At 40.5% G+C, this 24831-nt stretch overlaps 1 protein-coding gene across 7 annotated transcripts in view; it reads left to right on the top strand.

The window, feature by feature from the left end:
• The window catches only part of LOC111669755 (nuclear receptor coactivator 2-like), a 50740-nt gene that overhangs the window by 217 nt on the left and 25692 nt on the right, over positions 1-24831 (top strand). For 5 of the 7 annotated variants that reach the window (XM_023426206.2, XM_087179275.1, XM_087179277.1 and 2 more), the window contains exons 2-4: positions 8673-8738; positions 21895-22005; positions 22919-23091. In XM_023426206.2, the coding sequence (XP_023281974.1) occupies positions 21914-22005; positions 22919-23091 (265 nt within the window). In that variant the 5' untranslated portion in view covers positions 8673-8738; positions 21895-21913. Of the gene's footprint in view, positions 1-1191; positions 1222-8672; positions 8739-10964; positions 11202-21894; positions 22006-22918; positions 23092-24831 lie in introns of those variants that run through there. The other 2 variants (XM_087179274.1, XM_087179273.1) reach the window with 2 other exon arrangements.

Below are 24831 nucleotides of genomic sequence, written 5' to 3'. Positions count from 1 at the left end.
CCCCACCCCCCAATAAAAATAATAAACCATATAATATTCCTGTAAAGTGTCTGTACCGGTTTATACCGAGGTTATCGTACTTTATGGTGCATTTTGCCTTGTTAATAGCGCCGCGACATTACCGTTATGAAATTTGAATGGTGTTATGAAAATATATTATTGGGTGAACTAGTTGAGTCCGGGAAATAATGTTAGAATCGACCGGTGTTTATCGTGCAGGTTATCAGTCAGTGTCCACGGTGTTTTAGCCTCTTTAATGAACTGTTGTTGGGTGAAGACATGTCGGTGGAATTGACTGACCGCTATCACTACTGTTTTCAGACGAAATTATCGTTAGCTAGACGGATAAAAAACGCTACTTTACGCCGGTTATCTGGCAAATCCACAGCCGGGTCTCAAGTGTTTGGTGAAAAAAGTAAACGCTTACGTGTTTAAACGCGTTCAAACATTGTGTGATTACTGCTCAAATATCCCAAACCGGACTTTGCTTGTTTAACTTTAACAGTTAGCTGTTAAAACCCCCTTCCTGATCCACACAAGCGACAACTGCGAGTTTATGTGAACCGTGAGACCCGACGTTAGCCTGCGTTTGTGTTTTGTTGTTGTCGAAGTAAAATTTCACGACCCGTAAATTTAAGCTTTGGTTGATTTTTGGAGGTGTTTGTGTGACTGAATTGAACTTATTGTAGTTTTGCGGAGAAAAATTTAGAGTTATTCCCGGTTGATATCGCTCGGACTTCCTCAACCGACTCAACCGTCAAGCGAAACAGCTATAGCCACACAGTTCCGGTGTGGTGTTTCAAAATAAACACACTTTTTGTATTTAATTACATTTTCTTTGATAGGTTGTATTTTGTGTGTGGATTACCACATTTAGCTACAGATGCACGTTTTCCAATGAACTGTCATATAGCATGTTGTTGTTTTGAAGCTGTCAAACACTATCCAAATCAAGTGCAGTATCAGAGGACTATTTACTGAGATAACCCCATTTACGTGGTTTACAAAGAAAATCGTAGCTGTAGCCAAACAACTAGTATATTCAAGTCCAACATCCATACGACACGATTCTCCAGTGTTAATTTTGTTACTTTCGTAGTCTTTTTTCTTTTTCTTGCTTATATTTTGAAGAGAAAATCGACCAGTGTCCGATCTTGTTCCCGTTTACTCTTGTTATCTTGGCAGTTTATCGATCAGCCCAAGGCAATGAGGTGAAGAGAGGTATGTTTAATCATGCTGTAATAGAAAAAATAAAGTAAAACTGATCCTTGAAAATGTGGAAATGATTTAAACTAATGTATTATTTCTAGATCATAATCTCACTCACAGCAATACCAGTGGGAATAAAATCAGGTTAAACAAAATATGTCAAGGAGAAAATACAGTACGAGAGGTGGCAAGACAAAAATATTTAATAAATAAATAAGTTAATTAATTAATCATATTAAAATGTCCACACAATAAAAAAATTCGCTTCAACAAATTACATACATTTTAAGATGCATGTAAATTTACAGCAACAAATACATGTTATTGCTTCAGTGTTGAGGATCAGTGCTTTGCATTGTGTTGTGTCTGTTTAAAAGCTTAACATGCATGCTTTTAACAGCCAATTTACAAAACAAGACTTGTATATTATTTGTACCATTGAGCATTCATTGCATATTGACCACTTAGTGTTTGTGTGCTTCTATGATAATTATGTGTGTTCATAATAGTAGCATGGCATTGAATGAGCTTTCAGAGCTTTTTCTTAAAGAGTTGCACAAGTTTATGCTGAAAAGAAATACGGCTCATCTTAAACCTTATTGTCTAACAGTTGGGTAGGTATTTGTCAGTGCAGTTACAAGAATTTGTCTTTATTTGCTGTTGTGTTGGTTTGCCTGTGTTTGCTGATGTGCTGGTATGTTACTATAAAGAACCTGTAAATTTGCCTACGTGCCAGGTGCCATCGGACCCCTCGGGATATGTTATCTTTGAGGGCTGGACTCATGATTTTTTGGCTCTTTCAAGCTTATTTGCTCTTCCCTGCACCCCAAAGTGAACTTTGAAAAGGATTGCAACACACACACACCAGGTTGCCAGGATCTCTGTGTATCCCCCCTTTTCTGTAATCTGTTTGGCTCTTATTTTTTCTCTTAGATGCTCGAAGGTGTGCATGCTTGTTTTCTATGTTCAAGGATCAAACTGGATCTGTTTCTACTTTGTCACTGCTTTTTTAATCATTCGGTTACCTCTGCTTTATTGTACAATGGCAGCAATTTGCCTGCTCATATGCCAGTGTGCCTCAATACTGTTTCAATGCCAAAAGTACCTTATGTGTAAGTGCTGCAGCAAGAGTGCAGGAATGTACTTAAGAACAAGATCTTAACATGAGATTGGCAGTTTGCCCAGTGTGGGATCCTTAGTCGCTTGAATTCACTAAACCACGTGAGGGCTCAAATAAATGCCCTGACCAATGACAACAGCAGCAGCAGCAGCAGCAGCAGCAGCAGCAGCAGGAGGAGGAGGAGGAGGAGGAGGAGGAGGAAGGGCAGAGGCTTGACTGTGCAGTTCTCTATAGCAGGTTTTCCACCAAGTAAATCCAAGCTAATGAAATACATATGCACTTTTTAAACCATTATCATCGAATCCTTGCCTTAATATTTTAACGTTTAATGACTGAATTGGATAGACGGAATGTCCTTAGGTCTGATGCTGTTTCATTTGGCTGTCGGTATGCAGTAAAAGAAGCGCAGGCTAACCAGGTGATAGGGATGTAAACATTTACTGCAGCAATGAAGTTAGACAGCATCGGCACTGTGAAGAGTGCAACCAAACAAACGTGATGAACATTTCTTGGTAAGCTTGGATTCACGTAATCCAACAGCTGGTGTCCTCCACATATGAAGGAACAAACCTTTTCATGCCTTCAGAGGATGAGTACTTTACCCTCACATTGTCCCAGTTTAATTCTACTCAACAGTGGGTCATCTGTACATTTTCCTGGTGTTGAGTGTGTGCAGATGTGTGAGCGTTTGTCTACTCCACAGTGTTTGTTTATGTCAGACACAGACACACACTGCCACCTGGCCTTCTGTCACGTAGCAGAGACAGTTGTCTTCCAAGTCTGATCCTCCTGAGGCCAAGTGCTCTAATTACCCAGCACCACACACACACACACACACACACACACACATAATGTATGCACATGTACCATCTGATGCCTACCATACTTTACTCGTGTGACACATTCACACATCAGTTGCCGTAAGTAATATGTATTAGTAATAGAAGAATGTGCATTTGTAGGAATGTGAAGACTAAGAATTAAGCAGCATCATGCATCATGTACAGTTTTATTTTGTAAATAAAAATTTTGCTGTTTTTTGTCTCCACGGTTTTGTGACAGAACCACAAATATAAAATCTACCAGAGTCCCATTTTATACCAGCTAACAGTTGATTCAAGTTTTCATCTTTTCTTCAGACAGCAGCCACGGTGGCGTTACACTTGCGGGTAGAGCCCCAGCTAGCATTTGCAAAATGCTCTGTGCACTCAGTGGCTTGCCTGATGTGTAGCAGCCAGACATGTCTTTCAGTGGTCTTGCTGTAAACGGTATCTGTTCTATCTGTTTTATTTCTATGAATGAAACTGCCTGAAAAAGTGCAACAGGATCCTCTTCTATTCAGAGACTCAACCAAGAGGAAGAAAGGACCACAACACAAATAGACCGCACAATCTGAAAGCTAATATGATCCGGGGTAGCTAATAGGTTTTAGTGCCCCGCACTCAGCACAGAAACAGGATGTGATGTCATGATTTGGACGTATAAGGCAAGTCATGGATTGTAAACAGTCAGTGAGAGGGATTCTGCTGTGTGTAGTCTAGTGGTGTAGTATTCTACAGAACAGGCTGTAGGGACACTGCTAGAATCAGTGACTCATTTGCACAGGAAGCATTAAGATGGCACAGTTTCTGTTCATCCATGATGCAAATTCACAGGTCAGAGGTCAACAACAGGGAATTTTATATGCCACCATGCTGCTGTGATGTTACAGATCATTTCAGGAATCTCATTTGATTGAGTTTTCTCTCTCTGTCTTTAGACTCTCTGGGCTTTTGTGTAGTAAATACATATAACAAGAAGGAATTTCGGGCATTTGATCATCTCACAAAGGAAGCAAAACTGCTTTTTTTTTTTTTTTTTTTAAAGTGCAAGAAAAAAAAAAACACACATATGTACAGTCAGGCTTGTAGCAGTCAGCAGGGCCGTCCTGTGTGCAAACCTTAATGAAAGCTGTGCAGGGTTGAAGCACCAGACCTGGGAGCCAAGTCAAGCAGGTTGCATAACAAGTGCTAATTTGGTTAGCTGGAGCTGACGGCGGCTGTAATTCTCCTGCACTGTGACAGCAGGGCTGAGTTAGGGAGAGAAAGAGTCCACAGGCCTCCAGTCGGATAATACAAGCTAATAGCATAACAGGCTTTTGCAGAGCAAACGTAGGCCGTGGCCAAAGCTAATTGTGGCATTCATCGCCGCTTTTTGGCGGTGCAGCGTTGTTGCTACGATGACAGTGAGGAAGTTAATCAATCCAAGAAATATTGTTGTGGTTATTGAGGCCAAAATTCATGCTAGTGTTTAAATTCAATAGTTGAATTTTGATGCAACACTTCCCCAATCTCATTTTCACATTGTTTTCAGAATCACCTGAATCTCTGTGGACAAATGAGTAATTTCATCACGACATTATGAAATTTATTGCACCAGGAAATACTCTTAGACTTCATTCTACAGACAACTTCTCTTTTTTCACCCCCAGATGCAATCAAAACTGGTTTGGGGCTGACACAGCTTGGTTTGTTGTGTTTTTACTCAGCGTCACACATCTGTGGCTGTGGGGTGCGTGCTGCGAGGAGTTTGAGGATAAAGGGACGGTTGTAAAAATATAAAAGCTCTCCGCTGGAAGAAGCCTGACTAATCTTTTGAATGGCTCTTATTGTCATTAGTAAAAGTTAAAGAGTCGGGTCTGAAGACAAAGACGTTGTTACAAGTCAGTCCAATGTCAGATACTTTGTGACTTAAGTAGGACTTGAGTATTTGCTGCTGAGCTGTCGGTTAAAGTTAAAAAGCACCAACACAGATCTAACATCTTGGCTATCAGTAATGTAATGTAATTTGATGCAATGCATCACTATCATAAAAAATTAAATGCATCACTGTCAACTCAATTGAGAACCGCAGATGTGTTTGTTTACAGATGGGTCATTCTTTCACAGAGTACAGTGTGTTATACGTGTGGTGATGGACGTCTTGATTCTGGCCAGGATTATGAGAGTGCGGTCAACTTGTGTTATGTGATGGTACTGTAAACCAGCTCTGGGCGCAGTGTGGCTGCAGATCACGTGTAACCATAGAGTTTAATCACAGCCAGGAAGTAGGCCGTCTCTCTGTGTGTCTCTCATTGACTTTCTGTGGCTCTCTCTCACTCTTCTCTTCCCTCTCTCATACGGTCTTACAGTGTGTGTGTGTGTGTGTGTGTGTGTGGTAGTCTACTGTAATATCTCTTCTGCAAATAAGTTACAGTGAAACTCTCTATATCCAACAACAAAATGCTGCAAGCTACAGCGCAAGTCTGTTTACATTTCCCCTCCCTGGACTCAGGAAGGGATGGTTAACTGTACTGTACCTCAGGGGAGTATGTTGTGCGATCAAGTTATTTGCATTTTTGTCCGTCCTTTCCCAGAAGCACATTGTGGGCTGTCTTGTTAAAATGTTCTGTGGTGAGCATTGTCTTCTTGCAGCAGGAAATGTGACAACTTTTTTGACTAAATAAAGTTCCACAGACTCGTTTTTCCAGCTTTTAATCATATCTCACAGTCTGTGACAGCTCCACTGAGGAATGTTTCCTGGGATTATTATTGATAAAACTTTCTGACATGTCACCTCCCTACACAACTTTCAAGTGCACAAACTGAGCTGAATCACAGCCACAGAGTCTTTCTCCCACTGTGTGTTCAGGAACATTTGTACTTGCATGTGTGCTTGTGCAATTCACAAAGCAGTTGGGTAGAGATTAGCTGTCCATCCCTCCTACACACACACACACACACACACACACACTGACACACTGATGCACACACACACTGACACATGCACACATACGCAGCCATCTCTCAGCGGTGGCAGGTGCATGTTGAAGTGGTTCTGTGGTTTGAGTCGGCTGTGTCCAACTGACTGAGAGGGTGGCTGTCTTTCACATACACATACACACACACAAACACACACACACACACACACACACACACACACACACGCACACGCACACACACCAGGGAAGCCAGCCAGCAGATGTTTCAGATTTGGCCACTGACCAAAAAAACTCACTTCTTCTTTTTACTGCTTTTTCTTTTGGTGTTGTCAGTAACCATTTCCATGCAAACACACACACACACACACACACACACACACACACACACACACACACACACACACTATGTCCTAACTATTACTTTGCAGTTGCAGCATTTCAACTGTAGTTCATGGTAAAGATTCACCACTTCACTGTTCTGATTAAATAGACAAGTAAACTTTAAAGCTGCCACATGTTGCATTTTAAACTTCAGTGCATCAGTATCATACTAACTGTGGTGCCTTGGGAGAATCCCTATAAACCAAAAAGCCCATGCTGCAGACTTTTGGTCACCTGTCTCTCACCAGACCACATTTCCCATAAGGCCTGCTCCTGCCTCTTGCCCCACCCCCAAGAACCTGGCTCCAATTTCTAAGACAGGTTCGGATCTTGAAGAATGGTATCTTCTCCTGTAAAGTCTTCCATCAGGTTTCCCCTCAAAGTATTCACATTAAATATGAAGGAAAATGATGTGTAACACAAATTGCATCATGGGATTCGCCATACATAGAAGTAATCCAGGTACAATAGCTGGGATGTGCTGATCCGCCAAACAAATGTGACCAAATTGCTTCTTTAAAAGAGCTGGCATGCACTGACACTGGGAAATAGTACAGAGCTTTGCTGACTTGTGTTTTGCTTGTGTTTATTTATTTATTTATTTAATAGGGATGATGCAATTTAACATAGTTTCAAAACAAGGCATGAAACGAATGTGTTGCACAAAGAGTTGAGAGCTGATTCTCCAATCCTGTCGCTAGTCGGGCTTTTACATGTATAACGGAAATGTAATGTAATCGCGCAATTAGCTAAAAATATATAAACGTACAGTCTGAAAAGAGACAACAATAGCACAACAAGCGGACAAATAGTCAAACAAGGTTGCTGTGTTGCTATTCCGACACTAGCTGGAGGAAGTGTTTTGTGATTCTTTCAATGTGACACTGGATCTGGTTCAACATATATTACTCAATAAGAAAGTCATTGACAGTAAGAGCCTAAAAATAAATGTAGTACCCATTTCTACTTAATTGGAGCGAGTGGGAAGGACTGCCTTTAATAGGTGTTTCCATTTCACATATTTAACTCGTGTTCCTGTTGACTTTTTCGTAGGCATTTTCATTGAAGATCTGACTCTGACTAATTTGCAACCAATGCAGTAAGCTTCATTTTAAGAAAATTAAAAGCCAGAAATGGCAATATGTTCGGTCAAAGTCAGCGTAACCTTTTCTGAGTCAACATTTTTACTACATTAATAAGAGGAGGTGGGAGAGAGAATGTGATTCACTGAGGAGAGAACATGTGACGCGATAAGATGAGTTTTCACCCCATTACATACGGTACGGTGGGGCGTGACTGACAGTCAGTGAGCAGGTAGAGCCTTTCACTGTCTTTGCTCAAGGGCATGGCAACAGGATATGCGATCTGACTTTTCAGTGGAGACGCAGGTCGTTGGCAACATGGAAATAAAAGCTGAACATCCTTTTAAAATGCTTCTTAATCCAGTTGCGCCTGTGAGAGAGGTTCAAGCAGGTTTTCTGCATCAGCTCAGCTGTTCAAATAAAGTTTCATAAAATAGGATGTTTGTGATGGCGAACTGTGGAGTGGGAACTCGATGAACCTGGACCAGCACCACAGCGGCCCGGGTCAGCCTCACAGTGTGAAAAAGGCCTCGGAGCTCTCTGAATCCTTCTCCCAGGCAGGGTCAGTGTCTGGGAAAAGCAGCAGGTTCTCTTGTTATTGTGGGCAAGAGTGAGACGATGTTTAAGGTGAAAGTCTAAAAAAAATGATTTTACGCTGTTTAAAAACTCAAACATCGTATTTATCAAACACACACACTTCCATACATTCGATCCTGGGTGTGTCCCCGAGCTGTACTCGGTGAAGGAGTGACTCCTGCAGTGATGTGTCTCACTCTGTTGTGCCTCAGCCCTGGAAACTGAACAGGAAAGTCCACTAAGGTTTACACATCAAAGTTACTTTACTTGTCTTGGAAAGTACTGTAAAAACAGCTGTAGAGTGATATCACAAGAGTTATGATGAGTGTGAGTAAACATTTTAACAGAAGGTCTGCATTGCAAACTTGGGACACAGAATTTTATTATTTTTTTTTTTTTACAATGAAAATCCCCAATTGAACTGCATTATGGGAAGTTTAGGATCGTCCATTTTTAGAGCTTGTCACATACAGTGTATTAGAGGTGAAAAGTTGTTGCAAGTGCAAAAACCAAACCGCTGTCTTTTAACATATTAAGCATTGTTCCTTTTTTATGTGTTTTGCAGAGAGTACTGAATGATGTCACAAGGTATCACTTTGTGGATGTTTACCCAGGATGCTGTGCATATGAGGTAAGTGACCTCATTTCATTATGATAAATGGTGTTTGTTTTTTGTTTCTTTGCCACTTTCTTTACTTGTACACTGTATGTATGATGATGTGCACAGCGCCACAGGGCTCAACAGCCTATGTGAATGTGTACTTTAGTACTTAAAATCAGAGTGATACAGTGGATCTAAAGCAAGAAGAAGAGGTGGGGTTATGAGAACTTAAGAAGCGAAATGGTTTCACAGTGGGATCAAAGGTTGAGAAACCCTGCCAGAGTTTAAACAGCAGAGCATCAAAACTGGTTCCCTGTAACTGCAACCAGCTCATAAAGCAACTCAGGGACATCCTGACATGACAACATGGAAAGTGAAAGCAGAGAAAGGTGTGTGTGTGTGTGTGTGTGTGTGTGTGTGTGTGTGTGTGTGTGTGTGTGTGTGTGTGTGTGTGTGTGTGAGAGAGTGAGTGAGAGAGAGAGCAAGAGAGGTGTCTGTGTTTAAGTGAGAACGACAGCTACAAATTTTGTGTGTGTTTGTGTGCTCGACTGAGAGCTGTTTGTGCAAATATGCTCTATGCGTCTGCCTTGTGCGCGCACGTATGTGTGCGTGTGCGTGTGTGTGGCCTGTGAAACACAGCTGCTTCCACCAGCACTTAGAGCTTTTGTCATTTTTAAAATTACCCATCTCTCTCTCTCTCTCTCTCTCTCTCTCTCTCTCTCTCTCTATGTCTCTTTCTCACATACAATTGTCTTATCTGCCATCTCACTTAGTGTGAGGTTTATTATCAAAACAGGGATGAAGCTTATTATGTAAGTGCTGAATGTACAGTAACAGCCTTTGTCAGTCTTTCTCTGTCACTCACTGGCTTCACTGTTTCTGACAGACATCCATTTGCTTTGATTTTGAAAGTTTGCAGACTTGGTTGGGGAAAAAGCTTTCAAACTGGTTTGCTGAGACGTGAATGAGGATTCAAACTGCTCCTGCTAATGTGGTTTTCACTACGCAGCCTTTGGTCTTTGGGCTGGCCTGCAGGGAAATCTTAACGTTACATACTTTGGTACCACTTTACAATAAGACTACCCCATAAGGATTTATAAATGGTTTATAATTAGGTTATTAATTCGATTGTTAACACTTAATAAATCATGAATGAACAAATATAAACTAGTTATAACACAGTTTTCATATATTGATGCAGGCTCACTATTTGGCAAGATCAAGTTAATGCTTACTGATCATTAACCTCATAATGAGTTACTATTATTTATAACGAAAACTTAATATAAATAAAAGAAAACTTTTTTGTAACTAGTTAATAATTGTTTATTTATGATTTACAAAGTGTTAACAACCGAATGCATCACCTAATTATAAACTATTTGTAAATCCTTTATAAGGGCAGTCTTTTTGTAAAGTGGTACCTATACATTTAAGACAGAAAGAGTGCTTGCAGCTTTGTGGCAACTGTTTGTGGAAGGCCCTTGTTTTTGTGTCAACATGACAATACCCCCCAACGCACACAGCCAGCTCTGTAAAGAAATGCTTTTCCCTGTTTGGTGTGGAAGAGCTATAGGGATAAACTGGTTGCAGTAACTGGAATTTTATACCTGTAGATCCCTGCAGCCAGGCTCCAGCACGTTGTGGAAAACCTCCAACAGCATTTATGCCCCAGTATCGACATACTTTTGGTTTTGTTGCATGTATGTTATTATTATATAACAGAATCAGACAGAAAGTACCATCCCATTGTCAATATCATGGCATTTCATTATCTTGTTGGCTGATGCAGTAGCATACGTTTCATCACTGTACATGATGATCATAAACATGCATTTTCTCAAGTGCTTTTAATATGTTTGTACATTTTCATAAGATTTAACTCAGTTTTGTAGCTTCAATGTTTTTGTATACGTGGTGCACCTGTGTAAAATGGAAATAATACTTAGCTCTGCCTCAGTGTGTAATGTGAGTCCAAAATGTGAAATCAACTGGCCATGTAAATGATTCAGTCTCTAGAAAGGCTGTGTGAGAGAGAGAGATAGACAGGGAGGTTTTTTTTTTTTCTGCCTATGGGCTAACAGGAGGGAGGAGTGTGTGTGTGTGTGTGCGTGTGTGTGTGTGTGTATTGTGGGAGGAGACAGGGAGGAGTGTGTGAGCGTGTGTGTGTGTGTGTGTGTGTGTGTGTGTGTGTCTACGTGATGGGGGAGGGGACAAAGAGAGAAAGAGAGAGGATTTGTGGCATGTAGTTTGTCAGCTGTCATTAGGCGCAGATGACACACACACACACACACACACACACACACACATACAGACTGAGCAATCTCACAGACGAGAGAGGGGGAAATACACAACGAGTCTGTATTTACGTGGTGCATGTGTATGTGTGTGTTGACTATGTACATGGTGTGAGAACCCAGTGTGACTGCCTGGCCGGCATGGGATGGTTGGCCGGCTCTGGACTGGTTATGGACAGGTTTAACCAAAGCAGAGGTGAGTGGCTATCAGACTCTACATAGACTCTGAGTAACAGAAAGCTGGACAGTTTAAATTTGAGTTCTGTTTACATTCATGATTTAAGTGTTTTAAGAGAATTTGACTTGTAGCTGAATAATACTTTTAGCTTTCTCAGCTGTTTGACTCTTGTTTCTAACATTGCTGAACAAACCTTAAGCTGCATTACTAAACATCAGCTGTTAGTCCCTGTGTTGACGTACCTGTTAATCAACGGGGGAGAGATACAAGATTCCACCCCTGTGTTGGGATCTGGGGCAGTTGAGTAACTGTTTTGTTTACTTTTGGATCTTAATCATAATTTAAACGATACATTATGGGAAAATGTTTGTTTTTATTCCTACTGTTTTATTTTGTAGTATGAGTGAGTGTACTCTGACAATTCAAATTAACATTCATTATGATAAACTATAGAATGACATCTTCAGTTCTAGTAGTAACTAGACCATGTTGCGATGTGTTCACACCAGTCAACATGTTGACATTTCAACCCATGAGTAGTCACTAGTCATTAGTACATTATTACATATTAGAGGTCAGTACTCATGGGGTAGACCACACTCATCTTTGAACACCTTCATTTTGATGTCAGCTACACATCTGTAAAGTTTCATGCCTGTATCTTAAACAGTTGTGATGCTATCACATTGACAACAGAAACACACACACATGTAAACACCTGCCAAAGTACTCCAAACAGCCTCAGTGGTAGTTCCTGCTACAGCACACACACACACACACACACACACACACACACAGACTCACAAGGTGAAAACAATACCAGCCACGCTGTCACAGCTGGTAATAATAATATTATAATAATAATGTGTATTTATTCCCATAACAGTGATGAGTTTGATGGTCACAGTGTGCGTGACCGTCTTCGTCAGAACTGGACTTTGAGCTGCCATTTATTATTGTGGTTTTGACACAGTGTGTGTATGTGTGTGTGTGTGTGTGTGTGTGTTTGTGTGTGTGTGTGTGTGTGTGTGTGTGTGTGTGTTTGGGGGGAGTGGTTGTGAATGACACACACACACACACACACACTCTCTCTCACACAGAGTGCATAGTCAGCAGGCCAGTAGCTGCTCTGTCACCTGAGGTCTAACCAGCCAACTGTTAACTCAGTTTGCTCTGCTTCAATAACAACTGCTGTTAACACTCATTCAGAAAGCGTGTACGTACAGCCAGTCGTTCGAGGGAGAGCTGCGGCAAAACCAGCAAGAATTTCACAGTTTTATGGAGCCTGTTGATGAGTTTCAAAATGACAAGTTCACACTTTAGAAAAATATGAAATAGTTATGAGTTTTTAATGCAGCATTTCCAGTTAGTAAGACGTTAGTTAACTGTTTGATATTCCGCAAGTTATACTTTCATATATTTTCCAGATATCCACCGTCTGAAAAACAACTATTCTCACTAAGCGACACCTATAGTTGAGAAAATGATGTCACAGGTTTTTTTTTTTTCTCCCTGAACTTCGTTTGAAGGAAATTTTTCATATGCACAGAGGCCAGAAACAGAGGTAGGAGTTTTATGAAGCCACTCAGCTGTGACTGTATGTTAATTTTCACACTGACTACCACTGGCTACCACTGCAGATAAGTCATTCAGTGAGTTGAAGGTGGAGTTTGACCTCCGGGCTGAAACTCCTGCAGAGTATCTCTGTGTTTTTGCTTTCATTTTGTGCTACCTTTTCTTAAGCTAGAGCCCATCAGCAGAGTCTTTATATCAGATGGAAGCTGTATTGATGACCAACTTTTCAGGCTATTAAAAGATATGTGTTGTTTTCTTTGTTTTTTTCGTGCAGAGGAATCTGGGTGTATAGAATCTGGCATAGTGTCAGCATGTCTTCGTCTCATTTACAGGAATTTAAAGTGGAAATGTTCAAGTTTGGCTTCTGTACATTTGTAATACTTATTTTGAGAAGTATGACATGCATCAAACTGTGACTCTTGTTTTGTCAACTGACCTGATTAGTAAGCTTACTGTACTATTACAACCTCCACTATGAATAACATTTAAACCTTTTCGTTTCCATTCCACAGTAGTGACTTGATTAGATTAGATGAGATTAGAGATTGTGATATGAAACTCGAGCTGAGAAGACTCAAGAGTTTGTGTCCAGATTTGGTGACGAAACAAGCGAGGGTGAGTGTTGCTGACAAAAAAACAAAGCCTCCCACTCTCTCTCTCTCTCTATCTCTCTCTATCTCTCTACAAGCTTCACTCTGACGTCCTGACTGTGTTTTTCCATGCTTGCTCAAGGGTCCAGAGGTTTAACCACCACTGGACAGATTTGGGGCACGAATGCTCCACTCTGCTGTCTTTCCTGCACGAAGAGTGTGTGTGTGTGTGTGTGTGGATCAGTGGCTTTTGTGCTGTGCTGTGTCAGGGTATGAGGGACTTTTTGCGTTAGTTGTCAAGTTCCTTAGACCAACTCCATCAGAGTTACAGATGATTTAAATGTTTGTTTTTCTGCTCTTTCACTTATTTTGCAATTTTGCTTTGGGTTGCTTGTGTGAGAATCAGAACTATTGCTCGTCTTGCATGTGTTAATTGGTGCACATGTGAAATAGCATTAGGAATAGTATTGGTTTTTGTGTGTGTGTCTTCATGGGCCTGTGTGCATGCGTGCATCTGTGCATACTCACAATTGAGTTAGCATCTGGGCAGGCATGTTCAGTGGTATTGATTCTGGTCTATAATCGATCAGGCTCTCACATTACATGAAGCTGCACATGCAGAGTAATGAGCAGCTGCTGGCTGAGCAGCCTGCACACAAGCTAATCTGTAAACAGTTCATTTAAAGGAATAAAATCTTTGCCTCTTTTGATGCTATGATTGTTGCTCTGGTGTTTCTGCGCTGCACTTGCTTGAGATCAGCTTCCAGTCCAACAGCTGATTTCCTTGGTTCATGCAGTTTGAGGTTCACCTTCATCACCATATGGAAAATTCTAATGGAGTGGTGACAGTAGCGTGTTCCTCATTTAGCCGTGGCTCTAGCTAAAGCTCATAATGTTGATGATGAGATTAAAAACCAAATATGAAACAACATTTTTTTTTTTTTAATGGAATAGCGCTCAGGTGACACTGAGTCAAAAGTTTGACCTTTTCCGTTACTCAAATACCAGTTAAGCTGTATTTACTGAGACAAGGAAGTGTTGGGACGGGGGTGGGGGCGGCTGTTTAGAAAATAAAGGGCATAGGTTGAAGTGGGTCAATGCGTACAGCTTGAATTTTGTGGGGACTCAGCACACAGAAAGGTGTTTGCTTTCCATTCCAGCACACCGGTGTAAGGAGTCCTCGGAAACTTTGACAACAATTCAATAAAAAAAAGGACCAGCCTGCCAGGTGGCAGCTGTTTTGTTGTCATAGTGACCACATTTTAGATATACAGAACTGGTTGACAGCCTGACAGACTATGAAAATACTGCGTTTTTCAGCTGTAAGAATGGCTATCAGGATGGACCGGGTAATGTGGGTACAGCTTCATACACGTCGGATCAGCTTTGTGAGAGCAAAGGTTTTGCATGAAATTTGAAAGGACACACAACTGTCAAAGCCGTAATGGAAATCAGAATGTGCAGCAACATCCCTCTGCAATTCTTTTTTCCTGAGAAGTACCATTAGTTGTTCTGGCACTGAACTTAGTATGTCAATATAGGCCAGCTGTGACATGCAGATTGTTTTAAGGTTGAAAAAGATTCCCAAAAAAAAAAAAAATTCGTTGGGTGTTGGACTGTGCTGTGACATCTGTCGGGCATTAACAGAAACCGACGTTGTTATCCTCTTTGGCTATATGCAGCGTTTTTAATGTTAAAGCCATATTAAGGCAGACTTCTAATTAAGCTTCAAATGAGGGCTCGATATAAGCAGGCAATGAAATAACTAATCTTAAATAATCTATCTTTGGTTGCGACAGTTAGTATGGTGTGTCGCTCTCAGAGGACTGAGTACACTCACATACGTCCAGCATCAACTGCACAGCTGGAATTGTGAATTAGAGTAAAGATAGATGAGTGACAAGTGGAAGCTTTGTCACTTTTCAGATTAAAAATGAAGAGTTTGAAGCCACAAGTGGGAAATTCCTGTCTTGGAGTTAAATGACTTTGTGGGATGAAGAAGTGTGGTGCTCAAAAAATCATCTTTGAATCTACTGGATTAATTCACACTTGCATCATATAATTAAACTAATAACACAGGAGTTTTTCTTAGTTTTTAAAAAGGTCTCTGGGTTAAGTTAAACCTAACCTCTAGTCTGGTTTTGTTTTTGTGGCAGAAAGTAACGTGTCAAGGTGGAGAATGGTTTCTTGTTCCCTGTTGACGGAGATGCCTGGAGGAGTGCCTTCTACTTTGTTCCCTAATAACTTGGAGTTGTGTTGGTTTAGTTAAAAATGTAATTGAAAGTCAAACATGGTTTGTGAGACAGAATCTGCAGTTACATTTTGACATATTTGTTCTGTGAAATTAGTCTTTGTTAAATTTAAAGTTGGGTTTACCTTGATGTATAGAATTGATGTTGTCTAAAGCCAGCTAGATCAACAAAATGCTTGTCGTCCCTGGCAACAGTCGGTAAGCCACCGACCATAAAGCCGCCAGCTCAGAGCAGCATCACCGTTGGCACCAAACGGCAGAGATGTACATAAAGAGATTGGACGTATTTACATGGACAACCTGACGCAGAGATGCACACACACACACACACAAACACACTCCACACACACCATCATATGTTGCAGGCCCCTCAGTGTGGGAGAAGCCAGTGTTCTTAATCCAGCCGCAGCAGGGTATTAAATCTACTTTATGTTTGTGTGTGATGGGAGGGTTCGCTGGCTTAGACTGCGGCCTTGACAGGAGCTTAGACGCCAAAGGGAGGAGGGTCCCACCTCTCAGTCACCACTGTCAAACCCACTGTCGCGTTTACATCGGGACTATATAATTCCAGTATTTCTCAGCCTTTCTGGCGTGCAAACAAAACAACCAATGTTGATAACTACTCAGACTGTTTTAGCTGAAAACTTTTACTGGCTTGAAGAATATAACCCAGTCATTTTCAAGCAAGTTGAGAAAAAGAGTCTGAAAAATTATACTTAACCTAATTAAACCTTGTTTTATGTGTTAACTCATAGTGTTCCTCGGTATATGTACAGACCTGAATGTGTAGCTTCAATAATGCAAAGCAGTATTCAGACGAGCTGCGTTGTCTATAACACGGAGTTGAAACAGTAAATTATGTAGACTTAATTCTAGGGACAAAAAACTTTTTCGTTTAACATTTAATGTCCTTACAGTAAACAAGAACCACACCGTTAATGTGTTCTTATATTAAGTATAAAGATGGAGTTTTTCCACAGTCCCTGCAAAAACACATTAGCTTTAATTTTGTGCTGTCAGTCATTACATAAGACTGCGTGGTCAGTGTCTTTTCTTTTTTTTCTTTTTTTTTTGTTACATGCTCAAAACCTCAATTATTCTGCAAGCTAAGGCCTGAGGATGACTCATTCCTTTAATAACCACCCATAGTGTGTTTTACTTCCATGACAACTATCATTTTGTCAGGCTAGGTCTCGCATGCAAATGGTGATTGTCACATCGACCATTTATTCATGTTTTCAGCCATTCCCTCTTGCACGGTATAATTATCCGGACCCTATATTAACAAACCCTCCTTCACTTTGTGTGCTAGTTCGTTTTTCTATTATTTTAACAAGCCAATCTGCTAAATAGGTTGCAGCTCTCGCTCTCTTTCTTCTCATCTGACCTCTGTCTGGCTGTAATCTGACACCATGCCTTCTCCCTGTCACCTGTAACACACCAGGAAGTAGAAAAACCACAGAGATATTCCTTGAAAGCCAGAAATACAGTTTGTAGTTAAATAAATGATAACACACCCCATATAGTGAATTCAGGCGTGAACGTTAAACGCGTTTATTTTGTGAGGAAGGAATGGTGCATGTTCTGTATGCTGAAGTTCAAGTGGCAGTGTCTCCTCCTTGGTCAAAATAAGGCAGCTTTAACGTGAAAACGCTCCGTCATGTAGCACCATAATGAGAACACACCTGTTAAAGCCTCACCCTGTCACTACTGGTTTTTCAGAAACCCACAACAAAGAAACGGAGGAGCGATGGTTTCTATTGGAGACAGAGTCCACTTAAGCAGGCTGTGATCAGTCCTCAGCTTTAATTCCTTAATGGCTGGTTTGACCCTCTGGCCCCGTCTCTCTTTGTGAAGCTCTTGGCTCCTCTGATTGCATTAGTATTGGGCTGAACAGGCTAAAGGCTTTTGTCGCAGGGTACATTAGTGTTAATTCATTGTGTGTTTGTCTGTGTGTGTGTGTGTGTGTGTGTGTGTATGCAAGGCCATATGTGTCTCTCCATATATGTGTTTGCAATTGTGGGCCCATGTGTATCTGCTTGAGACAATGATTATTAAATGATTATGTGATGCTGTGTGTGTGTGTGTGTGTGTGTGTGTGTGTGTGTGTGTGTGTGTGTGTGTGTGTGTATACGTGTGTGTGTATACGTGTGTGTGTATACGTGTGTGTGTATACGTGTGTGTGTATACGTGTGTGTGTATACGTGTCTTTCTGTGGTTGTGTGGATAAAGCTTGATTTGAAACCATCGTTGTGAGGACATCATGGTTAAGAGTGGGTTTTTTAAGGTTCTGGAGCTGGATGCACAAAACACCTTAAGTTAATATTTAAGGTTTTCTCCTTATCTTAGTCTTATACTTAAGGAATCACTTAAAGTCAGTTAAACCATGGCACAAAGGACCTGAGCAACCAAAGTAATGAAAAAGGGGCAGTCAAGTCCCTCTGATGGTTGCGCTGAGTCACAGCGGTTCTTTGAGATAAATCTAAACAGGTTAACATGCTCACGGTAACAGTGCTAGCATGTTTATGTTCAGAAGGGATAATGTGTACAATATCCGCCATCTTACTTTAGCTTGTTAGTATGCTAACATTAGCTAATCAGCTCTAAACACAAAATACAAGTTAAGCTGAAATGTTTTGACATTCAGTCATAAACCAAAGTCAATTATGACCTGGTGGTGGCACTGGACGAAAAGTCTGGGGATCACAGTTATTAAAGATTCATCCTCTGTGGATTATGAATGTCTTTACCAGATTTCATGGCAATCCTTGAAACAATTGTTGAGTAGATCAATAAAAAACTAAAAGGTGCTTGAGAAAAGTCAGAGGATCACCAAAGACTTTAGAAATTCATCCTCTTGAGACCTTGAATATCTTTTCATGACAATCATTGAATAGTTGTGGAGATACTTCACTCTGAATATCAGTGGTGGACCAACTGATAAACAGACTGACTGTCAGCCTGACATTAGAACCGTGCTGCTGGCCTGGCTAGAATTGGGTGATAGCAAGAAGTGTTGATAACTAGGTGACTGGTGATGATAACAGCTGATTAACAAGGCTTCTCCCTGCATTATGGGAACTATCAGTTCAACCAGAGCCAAAGACACTACTTTCCTCTCCTCTCCTCTCCTCTCCTCTCCTCTCCTCTCCTCTCCTCTCCTCTCCTCTCCTGGTGTAATTAGGCCATATTCTCCTCCTTCCTCAGGCCTGATTATTATTTAGAGCAATAGATGTCCCCCCCCCTCCCATTTTCCTCCTCTTGTCACCCCCCTCCCCATCCACACCCACGTGTCTTATGTACATTTGCACTTGCTGACTTGATGTCTGTGTGAGAAAATGTTTCCCGTACGCACCGATAAACCCATCGTTCATCCGTTTGATCCTCTTCTTATCCTTTGTTCTGCTGCGCTTTCACTGAATACATCTTTTTCCTTCCACTTTCCCTTCTTTCTATCTTTGTCCTTCTCACTTTCTTTCTCATCGTCTCTCTTTTCTCTCTCTCTCTCTCCCTCTCCCCTCCCTGTTGTTTTCTCTCTCCCTTATCCCGCTTTCCTGCCTTCATCTGCTCAGTATCAGCCCCACAGACTGTTATGTAACAGTCAGGTGATGTGTTGGCCAGTTGAAGGGCCTTAAAGGCCTACTGCCCTGACACACACCTTCTTCTCCCAGTGCTTGTAACTGCTAGCCTCTGCCTCATCGGTGTGTGTGATTGTGTGTAAGATTTGTCACATTTAAAAAGACCAGATTATACATCAATTTGTAATCAGGTTAGAAGATAATCTGTCAGTTTCCTTAAGCATCTATTTGATAACCAGTTTAAGAAAATCATCTGAAAAAGTTTATGCCTATAGACAAAATGTCAATGTGCTAGAGGGCCTAAACCCGAAATAACTTTAAATTTATGCTTAAAAACTTGCCGACTTAATTCCAGTGCAACTAACTGCTATTTTCAATTTCGATCTTGTCGAACTACCCACATCTTTGGCTTTGCAGCTGTGTTTTTGTTGAAGCACTTCATGCAAATTTAATAATAATTAATATAAAACATTTTATTTATAAACACCTTTCAGGACACCGAAGGACACTTTACATAAAGAGTAAAATAAAAGCAAATAAACCCATTCAGAAACATAGATACACACATACACACTAGCAGGCACGCACACAGACACACACACACACATATATACATATACAGTATATATATATATATATATATATATACACACATCATTTGCAATTCTTGAATCCAGAGACAAATAAAAGCCTCTTTACCCCATAACTGCAACATCACTGGTCAAACATGCCATAAAAATCATCTTAAAGACAGAGAAGGGTAAAATTAAAAAATTAAAAGTTAAAATCAAACAACCTTTAGAAAAGCAAACAACAGAGTAAAAGTCCTGCATATGAACACCTTTTTGAACTTCGATGAATGAGACCTGTAAATCTGTTTCAACTCCTTAAAACCCAACAAGGACACACAGCAGAGCTGCCTGGTGTTGGGCCAACAAGATGAGTTTTGTCATCAGTGTTTGGTAGAAGGTCTAGCAGCATGAGGTGACCATATGGTGTAACTTCTCCTGCCAATGGGTGTTTACTTTTAATCTCTTTCCATCTACCTTGACTTTCCTTCTTTTTTTATTCTTGCGCACACACAGTAGCTTCATGTTCACAGAGAGATTATCGAGACAGTGTGGCTCCTCAACAGTATGACTCCTGTTGAAGATGTCAACTTAAATGCCAGAAACGTTCATGTAAGCACAGCGCGAATGCCTACATGAATTAGCTATTTCTAACAGAAGTAATTATTTACACCTACTGTATTCCCACTGGGCCTCCCACATATTGCCTGCAGGCACATTACAATGGTACATTGTTTTCATGAGTCACGAGCACACTCCTTGTTTGATTATGCATCATTCAAACAGGTTGTGTACATCTTCAGCACATGAATTCTTGTCTGCTTGTAATAGTGTGGTTAAGAATGTTACTGAGCTCATGGAGTACAGAGAAGAAGACTTTTCACCGTCAGGGGTGAGGTTTTTAACTTCCACACGAATTCAGTGCATCTAGATTAAAAGCATCCTTACGATGGCACAGATTTTATTATCTTGCACATCAAAAAACAACATTATGAGTTTAATAATAAGCAATTTGGCAAATTGTACTTTATGCGTATGATTTCAAATTTATCCAAAGAGGCTGACTGTGGAAAATATGTGAGAGAAGCGAGAGGAAAACTTACACAGTACAATGTTTTACATAGATACTATTATACACCATCTCGTCTGTATATAATGAAACTTGTGGGTGAAGATTTGTGTTGGAAATGCAAAAAAGAAACTGGAACTTTCCTTCATTGTATGTGGGAGTGTGCTTTGATCAGGTCTTTCTGGACTCAGATCCTGAACATTTTGAGTAATTGGTTTGGATCAGAAATTTCTTTGAACCCGGAGCTCTGCTTACTGGGGGATAGATCCCGGCTGCCCACTGCGGACAGGAGTGATTTCTCAGTTGTCTCTGTGGGTACGTCGACAGCATGTAGAGTAATTTTGAGACACTGGAAAGCACCTGAGGCTCCACGGGTGAAAGAGTGGATATATGCGATGACTGCGAGACAGCATCATATGAATGTATGCTTTATAGGCTGAGTGACGACAGGGGGGGGAGGGTTGACCCCTTGGGGTAGGTTTTGGGATTATATGAAGGTGGATTGATATTTTGGTTTCATTTTTATGTTTTGTTAAAGGTATGGATTTCTGGATGCCTGTACTTGGATGTGTATGGTTATTTTTCTTGTATCGAGTATCTGTCTGTCGCCTATTCTATCTGTCCATGTGTGGAGTACCATGTTGAGATTGTCTTGTGCCATGCCTGTAAAAGTTCAATAAAAACTTAAGTTTCAAAAAAAAAAAAATATGTATATCCAAAGAACTGCTTTGTTGTGACATCACAAAGTTTCAGAAGTCCTGACGGCTGGTTTTAAGGCTCAGTTTCTGAATACAGGCTGTGTGCATTTCTCTGTGGACTGAGGCTTTGATACTTTTACAGTATTAATATAGAACCTAGACCTGATTTATAATCAAACAACATGGACATCTACCTTTATACAATGTATGACCTTTAAAAGTTGCTGTTTCAACATGGCAAAATATCACTGTGTATTTTATGTTTAATAATTGCTAAAAGCATAAATCATAGAGTATATCATTATGATCTTCCATACATTTTTAAAACAATATTTTTGACCAACAATGTTCTCTTTCCCCTCTATCTGTCTCTGCCTCCAGGTACTGATATTTGCTGAAGATGAGTAGTGGGAGGGGGGACACCCCGGAGCCCCCTAAAGGGGGAGACTCTCTGAAGAGGAAGGACTGTCAGTCAGACCTCCTGGGGCCCAGGTGAAGACCTTCATCCACAGTCCACAGTCCCAGTACATCTTTACTGTAACACCAATAAATCCTCACTGTAGTATCAAAACACGCATCCTCCCAACAACAATACTTCAGTACAATAATGATGCTTCGGGAGCTCATAATATCTTCAGAAACAGGAGCTTCATAACATTGCACTGTACAATCAGTCATTAATTATGTGTGTGTTGTTATTCTGATTGATTCTGATCCTTCTTCTAAGCTCCAAAAACATGTCAAATAAGTAATATAATATCTAATCAGTAATTTGTAATAATCTTCTTTCATAAAAAGTTTGTTTGTGGGTCTTTTTTGTAAAAAGGTTAAAAAGGATGACATTTTATTCAAAGAGATAAAGAGAGGACAGACAGAGAGAGAGGTTAATGTGGTTTGTGGGTCGAGGCTCTTGCAGGTTGATGGAGAAAAAATGCTGCCGCAGCATTTTTACAGACAGTGGTTTATATAAGCATCAACGAGTTGTGCTTTCTGATCCGGGAGGATGTATGAAGGATGTAGTGACGACATACTGAGGTTATAATGAGGACAGATGAATGTTGTAGCTATGGTTGCAGTGAGGTTGTGAGGAGGTCAGCTTGCTGTGAGAGTGAGGATGTCTCAGTGTTTCCCAAAAGACAAAATAATAACTGCACACACTTATGCAAGGAAACATGATTTTCAGCAACTTTATGGGAGTATTTTTTATGTTCAGTTGACCTAATGCCAGACACTAACCTAATGCTAACACATCCAACTCAAGCAAAAACAAGCATAAAACAGCAAATCTTCAGCTTGTACCATATTAAAGGAACACAAAAGTCTTCATTTAAACACTAAATTTGAAATTTGGACATTTAACAGTGAACTATTTAGATACTCATCTTCTTTTTCATTCTACGTCCAGCCCGAAGAGGAGCACTGAGAGGAGGAACCGGGAGCAGGAGAACAAATACATCGAGGAGCTGGCAGAGCTGATCTTCGCCAACATCAACGACATGGACGACCTCAACGTCAAACCAGACAAATGTGCCATCCTCAAAGAGACGGTGAAGCAGATCAGACAGATCAAGGAGCAGGGTGAGTATCTACTCTTGTTTACACCCAATATAATTATGATTGAATGTTGTTGAATTGATTGTTGTAGCTTGGATTGTTGTTTGAGCTTGGCCAGCCCCGCCAACATTAACATGCATACTTTTTCTTCTTCACCTTCTCATTGTCCTGTGACTCACAGTTTTTGAGCCGTATACTGTAACCACTGCATCAATCATGCAGCTAGATAAAGGATGATCGCTATGACTCAAAACAGTGAAAATCCCCAGGTGTCTTGATGAATGCTCTTATTGAACAGGAATGGTCTAACTGATTTTTTTTTTTTTTCTTTTAATCCTTTATATCTGATTTTTTTCACAAATTTAAAGGTCCAATATCTTAAACATTTTAAGTCCTGACAGCTGGTTTCAAGGCTCAGTTTCTGAATACAGGCTTTGTGCATTTCTCTGTGGACTGAGCGCTTTGATACTTTCATAGTGTTAATATAGAACATAGACCTGCTTTATAATCAAACAACACATGGACATCTACGTTTAGACTATATGGACCTTTAAACTCTGAATCTTCTTCTCATTTAGTTCTATTTGTTTGTCCTATTGAGACCTTTCTTGATAAAGTAAGAGGGACTTTAATCGCATTTGTTTTTTAATCTATGTGTCTTTTGTAGTTTTTCTCTCTAACTTGCCAGTGTCATATTCTGCATGAAAACATATGGAAAGATGCCGCAGGCACAAAATGAGGACGTGTTTTAAAAGCAGTTATGTAGGAGTCGTCTACATTAGCAGAGCTGGCATGAGCCGAGAAGCTTCGAAAGAAAGAAAGAAGCTATTAACATGGAACTTTTTTTCTCTCTGAGACAACTACTTTGTGATGAAAGAGAGGCTTTATTCATGATTCTCACAACCACAAGCATGGAAAAAGTGCTGGAGGAGAGTGTGGTTGCTGTGGACGAGAGGACTCTTAGATAATCTTATGTCTGTATCAAGCTAAGCACTGTCATCACATCCACTCAGGAACCAATGAGACGATACGGGAATAACTTTGTTTCGGGCTCCTCACAGGTTATACATTTTCCAAACCCGTTTATATATGTGTGTGTATGTGTGAACACAACCTGAATTTGCGGCGTGAACCAAAACAAAAAAAAAAAATTTAAAACGCGACCAACCGACTAGAAAATAAGAAATGTGACTGTGATAGCACCAGCAGAGCCTCTTTTTAACATTCATTAAACACCTAATGGAGTGTTTGATCACAGACACACACACGAAATGAAAAAAAACTAAATGAAATGTAAAGAGAAATGTGTGTGAGTGTTAACACAGACTCTGTAATGAAGATGTGTGATGATGATGGTGAAGAGGCAGACTGAGACAGAGCTGTTATGTAACACTGACCAACATGATGTAAGTGTGCAGAGGAAAGCAGACAGATCTGAGTTCTCTACCTCCTGCCGGTCTTCCCTATTCTCTCCTTCCCTTCACCTTCCTTTCCTTTCACCTTTCCTCCCTTTTCCTCTCTGTCCTCTTCTTCTTCTTGTCTTTTTATTTCTTCACCCCTCCTGTGTCACTTTCTTCCTTCATATTTCCCATTCCTGTTTATCTTTCATTCTTCCTTTCCTTTCCTTTCCTTTCCTTTCCCCTCTTTCCTCTCTCTCTCCTTTTTCTTCCCTCTCTCACCATCCTCCCTCTCCTCCTTTTGTCAGCCAGTCGGTGTCCACATGTTGTGGCACTGTTTGTGTCTGAAAACAACAGCTGAATAAGC

Source organism: Seriola lalandi, unplaced genomic scaffold (assembly GCF_002814215.2).
Source record: "Seriola lalandi dorsalis isolate HSWRI2012SDOR001 ecotype SW California unplaced genomic scaffold, Sedor1 jcf7180002054816, whole genome shotgun sequence".
NCBI lineage: Eukaryota > Metazoa > Chordata > Actinopteri > Carangiformes > Carangidae > Seriola > Seriola lalandi.
Note: the sequence above shows the minus strand (reverse complement) of the source record. Positions and strands in the feature narration are given on the sequence as shown.